General features: G+C 42.9%; 1 protein-coding gene across 2 annotated transcripts in view; it reads right to left on the minus strand.

The window, feature by feature from the left end:
• AFG1L (AFG1 like ATPase) overlaps positions 1 to 4174 on the minus strand; it is a 58590-nt gene extending 54416 nt beyond the window's left edge. Inside the window, exon 1 of one of the 2 annotated variants that reach the window (XM_080615210.1) lies at positions 4068 to 4174. In XM_080615210.1, coding sequence (XP_080471336.1) covers positions 4068 to 4173 — 106 coding nt within the window. In that variant the 5' untranslated portion in view covers position 4174. Of the gene's footprint in view, positions 1 to 1563; positions 1833 to 4067 lie in introns of those variants that run through there. The other variant, XM_080615209.1, reaches the window with a different exon arrangement.
• Positions 4175 to 6000: the final 1826 nt, after the last annotated feature.

Raw genomic sequence — 6000 nt, forward strand, 5'->3', positions numbered from 1 at the left:
AATTTGTAGCAATGATAAAAGCAATAGATTTAAGTAGGAAAAACACGTATCATAGGCTACATAGTTAGATATTTTGAACATTGTGAGATCTAAGGAAATTCATCCCTAAATGCTTTAGGCAAGTTTCCTAAGCAACATAACGGCCTCTAACAGCTTTCTCAGAGGCCTCACTGAAAGCAGGTGAGGTTCCAGAACACGAGGAAAAGGAAGCAATCCTTGTCTTTAAAAAGGAGCAAAAGGCAAATCCAGAAGTTCATGAGTCAGTCCATACAACTTCTAAACACTCAAAAATACCAGAACAAGTACAAGCACTTTTTTCCTTTTTTTATAAAGCGCTTAACAAAATAACAACATAACAAAAGGCAGCTCCTATGGAACAAAGCAAGATCAAGTTTTCCTCTCTGGTCAGGTAACATGCTTAGGGGGTAGAAGAAAAACAAATTAATTGTAGTAATACCTTTATCATTGGGTCACACAGCATTCTCATATATAAAGTAGGAAAGTAAACTGCAAATGAAATTACTTTTGAGCTGGTACAAAACTTCCATATTGCAAAAGATGGGGTTTCATTTATATCTTCCTGTTTCATTATCTGATCTGTAACTCGGTGTTTCATTATCTAAACTGTTACTTGATTTATTAGCTACCTTCTGAAATGTTTTACGTGTTACACATAGCCAAAAGCATCTTCTATCTCTATGTAGTGTTCTAGATATGACTATAGAAGAGCACAGTGTCAATTCATTGTCCACCTAGTCTTACAAAACAGTGTAAAGCTACAGACATGCATTTATCCATAACCTATCTTTCCCACCTTCATGGTGCAGGACAGTGCTAGATGGTACCACATTTAGTCTGACACCCCCTACTTCTTTAAAAGCTGCCACCAGGTTATAACTTTTTCCTAAATTCCTGTTCCTAAAACATATATATTTCAGATAATCTCACTTTATTTCAAATAATAAAATCAGCTGCTTGTATTTGCCTTTCTGCTTACCTATGCAAGGGTCACAGACAAAGCTGCCATGAAGACCCACTGTGATACACACAAAAAAGTCCTCCTTTAGAAAAATACAAGGGGAAAAACTCACCAAAGCAAAAAAAAAAAAAAAAAAAAAATCTTGATGGATAAATACCTAATGAAGATTCCAATCTAAATTACAAAAATTTAATTTACAATGGGGAACTTCAGTCACCTTCAGTAAACTGGCATTAGTTTACCACTGCAAAGGTAAGTACCTACATAAAAATATTAAAAGTGTTCTTAATGTCAGAGACCTTCTGCTCGAGAAAAGAGCAGTAAATTGAAAAACTAATCAGTATGTTATCTGGTTTTCCTACTGCCACTTAGAACTGATGTCTGATATGACACAGGAAAAAGGCATGCGAGTTTCAATGACACAACTTATGAAAGCAACAGTCACAGCTGAGGCAGGCACTAGAGTTACTTATGTAAGAAGATACTCTGAAATAGAAGCTAGGTTGTGGCATATCAAAAACTGATCTTGACAACAGCCAGGAGGTTGAGAGCACAGAATGGTAACCAAGATAAACAGCACTCACCGTGGTAACCCTTATTTTTCCCCTCATAGTTGGGTTTCATTATATAAGGTTTTGAACTGTAATGTCCAAAATCTGTCAGAAGATAATTCCAAGACAAAAATCCTAGCAAGTCCTTGTCTCCCTTTACTTCAGGGCCTAGGAAAAGAAACTGGGCTTCCCCGACATGCATTTCATCCTTGCTATCCTTCTATGACTGCAGAAACCAATACCTTTGCATTCATTAATCTGTGAATTTTCAAGAAACACAAAAAGACTTCATGTAAATTTGAGAGGCCTATTCAAATCTGGGAGAGGCAAAGTATTGTACTTCCATAGATGAATTCAAATTTATCCTGTAGGACCGCTTACTGCCCTGAAACTAAACATCTTTTAAACACATGATTAGAACTGTAGACCTTTAATGGGGTGAAAAAGAAAAACCATGACAGACAGATAATATGCAGTTAGAGAAGCAAAGACCAAACAAATGGAACTGAACTCCTTTTATTGCAAAAGGAGAGTCATTCTTCAGATTACAATACTCACCTCACTAGAGGGTCACTCACACACAGTGCACAAGAAAACCTGTTGTTATCAATTCAGGAAACAAAGTTGGAACAAGCACTTCAAGTGACTGATAGGGAAAAAAATGTATCACCTTTAACCATTGTGCTGTATGTATGCTCCAAACCACTCCCTCATAGGAATGATCAGAAATAGTTTTCATTCATGGAGATTAAGGCTGGAAGACAACACTGACCTTTCTAAATATAAAGGAAGCTAAATTTATCTAATTACCCCTGAACCACACTCAAAAATTGTGCTTGATTACAGCATATTTTGAAGAAAATATATTCTGAAGACATAAGAGATGGAGAATTAACTATTTCCTATGACACTTTGCTGTAATGGTTAATTACTGTTTCTCTTAAAGATAAAAAATATTTCCCATTAATAGTTGTTTGAGAACTGCATCTAAACCAAACTCAGGAAGGCTACAACTGCACCAAAGTTAACAACCCTAAGTCACCCAACAACCACCTTTGCTGACAGACACACTCAAGAAGCTGGAACAGCTTCTGCTAAGACAATGTTAATTAATATACAGGAATTGTATCTGGTTTATTACCACTTAGCAGACAGAATTCTGCCTTGAGAGCTTTTCACAAACACTAGGCATTACTCTGAAATAAGATTACTTGCACTATTTCAATGCACACCTCACTTAACAATCTGATGTACAAATGAAAGCAGAAGTTTGCCAGTGAAATTGCAACTTTACACAAATACTACTTGCGAAGTCTTTTAACTAAGAAGATACAGAAGTGTAGAAAGCAAAAAGAAGGACTATAAATCAGTGATGATAAAACCAAGATTATAAACCAATTCAGTGATGGCTGCCCACCCCTGCAGATGTCCTCAAATAACACATGTAAGGACAATCTTCCCTTTAACATGGAAGCTGAAGCACTGCCTAAAGCCACTTGACTTGCTCTGACAACTTTTTTAAAATGGTGATACGTTGGTTACAAAAAAACAACCTATGTAGATTTAAAGTGTTAGACTAGTATCAGATAAAACATGTACAACTATAGTACTATCTGTAGTGCTTGTCTATGTTCCTAAGGATGAATAAATACTGTACAATTGCAATGTAATATATGTATGTCCACATTTACATTTAAATCCTCCTGGACCTGCTGACTGACCTTCAGACCTCTGGGACCCACCTGACGCTAACTGCACTCTCACACATTTGTCAGCCTGGCAGAGGACGAATAGCTCTCACTAAAGAAAACAGACCTCTGCTTCTAACTTAAGCCACAAGTTAACAAAACCTAGTTACCCATAAATTTGTCTATTGTGCCAGCTGTTAAAGTAAGGCTGCCAGATAGAGCTCAGCTGTTGTTATACACTGGAGGATCTTTAAGAGCAAAGTCCCTCAGCACCCTTAAGCACAGTAAAAGCTCTGGCCGACCCCAGTGCACTCGCCGCCCGCCAAGCTCCCGGTGCACCCGCAGTACAAGGCATTTAACGAGGCGGCGTACTGCAGGTCTATTTACTGGGGGACAGCGGCATCGTTAACCTGGCAAGTGAGCATCTCCCTCCGCTCAGGGGCCCGGGGCTCACTCCCGGCACCAGCCCCGCCACACAGCCCGGTCACACGGGGTCCCTGTGGAACTGGCTGCGGACAGGCCGCCCCGGCCTGCCAGGCGGGGGAACATGAGGACACGGTCAGGTCATGTCAGCGTGGCGGGATCGGTGCGCGGCCCGGCCCGGTCCGACACGGCACGGGCAGTCCCCGACCCCTCAGCCCGGACCCCTCCGAAGGAGAGGAGACCTGCGGCGCGGCGGGAAGGGACGCACCAGCTCCCGCGGTCGCTCCACGGTATCCTCCCTACGCGGTGCCGCTGCAACCTGTCGCTCGCCCTCCTTCGCATGGCTGCAGGCAGGAAAGGGCGCAGGAAAGGGCGCAGAGAAGGGCGCAGGGCAGGGCGCGGCTCAGGGACATCGGCGGTACTGACCTCTCCGCAGGGCGGCGGCCGGCGCCGATAGCAGGCGGCCGGCGCGCTGCGCCGAAGCCCGCAGCAGACAGCGCACAGTAACCAAGGGCGACATGGGCGCCGCCATCTTCCCGGCCCGGCCTTTGCGGCGGGGACGCGGGGCGCGCTGGGAAATGGAGTCCCGCCACTGCCGGAGAAACGGCCGCTGTCGCTCAGAGGAGCCGGCTTCGAATGGTGCTGAGCGAGCAGGTCCAGGGGGGGTTCTCGGCTCCTCTCCCTCCCTTCCTCTGACCCTCTAAACCGAGCCGCAGGCTGCGGGCGAGCCCCTGGGGAACCGGCCGAGCTTGCCCAAGGGCCGCGCAGCCGCTCCGGCCACCCGTCACAAATGGCACTCCAGAGGCAGACCCACCAAATGCCACATTGGTGCCTTTTATAGCACCTTACTGCCGCATCCACGCACTCAGATCTCCAAACTACGTGTTTGCCGCCTGCGATTTGTACCGTGCTGCCCCGTGGCTGTGTCCAGTGCAGCGGCCTTCAGACCAGTTTGGCTGTCACTGAGGAGTTTCGGCAACTGAATTAGCGTTTGTCGGTGATTTCTAACTTGTGCTGTTTATGTCTAAAAGCACAGACCACAAAATATTAAGGAAAAACATAGTTAAAATATTAAGGACAAATATTCCTGGCCAGAGTTACTACAGCGTATCTGCATGTTAGCAGTACAACCACTTTTATGCCTATAAATACGTATCTAAACCTCAACAGCAAGACATGTTAATATAAATGCAGAATTCCCTGAAGGTTATGCAAAACTCTAGGAGCTGATTCAGTCCCAGCTGGCTGGTGCATGCTTAGCACACTGTAAGCCTTGTCCTTGGCAGTATCAGTTCAGATTCCCAAGCAGAGCTCCTGAGACCTCCTCGGAAGAATGCTGGCCGCCTGCCTCCTTTGGTAGATACCCAACTGTCTTATCCCACCATCTCCACTATGACTGTGACACTCTTTTGACAGAAGGGTACAAGGCAAAAAGCCTATGCTCCAAGGGAAAGGCACTGGCACTCATGAATCACTAACTGTAACACTTTCCTGTTTGCTGGCCAGCACTCCATTCCCATCAGAAACACACCCCAAGGTCAGGATGGAGCTTCAGATGTTCCCTGCAGAGTGCATTGTGCAAGAAATAGGTAATAAAATGTCTGCTCCTGGTAAAAGCACAAAGGAAATGCTTTAACTGACTTTTGCAATGTCAGAATTCTCATGTCTTGTTCTAGCATTAAATTTCTGTGTGACATGAGAAAGCCAGCAAGTAATTTTCGTAGACTATTAACCTTTTTTGGGTTTTCTTAATAATGGTATAGGAAAATGTTACATCAGGGCACTACAGAACAGCTTGGAAACCAAAGTTGATTATATGCTGAACAGTATTGCTAATTTTAAAAATAATGTTTATGATCTGGAAAATATTAAGTGATTGAAGTTATGTTCTAACATTTTCAGCTGTTTTAAAACATGTAGTTGCTCCAGACACATCTTCAGTACATAACTAATTTAGTAGTGAACTAAAGTGCCAATTTATCACATTTTGAAAGAGCTGGTTTCAGTGCATTTTCTTTCCTCTTGCCTTTATTGAGCATTTAATGGTTTTGACTCATTCTAGCATGTTACAGCTATCAACACCTGTGCCTATTTAGGAATGAATTCCAGTATTCCAGTACAAATCATAGTGAATTGAACAGACATCTCAAAGATGAATCACAATTGTTGCAATATTTTTAGAAACTCAAACAAGGAAACAACTTCAGTAAAAGTGATTTAAATAACAAATATGTTATCTTTATAAACAGCTTATCTCCTTGAGAACAAAGAATAAACAAGGCAACGAAAGCTGGTGTTTCTTCCATTATTAACTCAGATCACAATATGCACGGGTGAAATGTCAAGAATAATTGGAGAA

Source organism: Psittacula echo (assembly GCF_963264785.1).
Source record: "Psittacula echo genome assembly, chromosome: 4".
NCBI classification, from domain to species: domain Eukaryota; kingdom Metazoa; phylum Chordata; class Aves; order Psittaciformes; family Psittacidae; genus Psittacula; species Psittacula echo.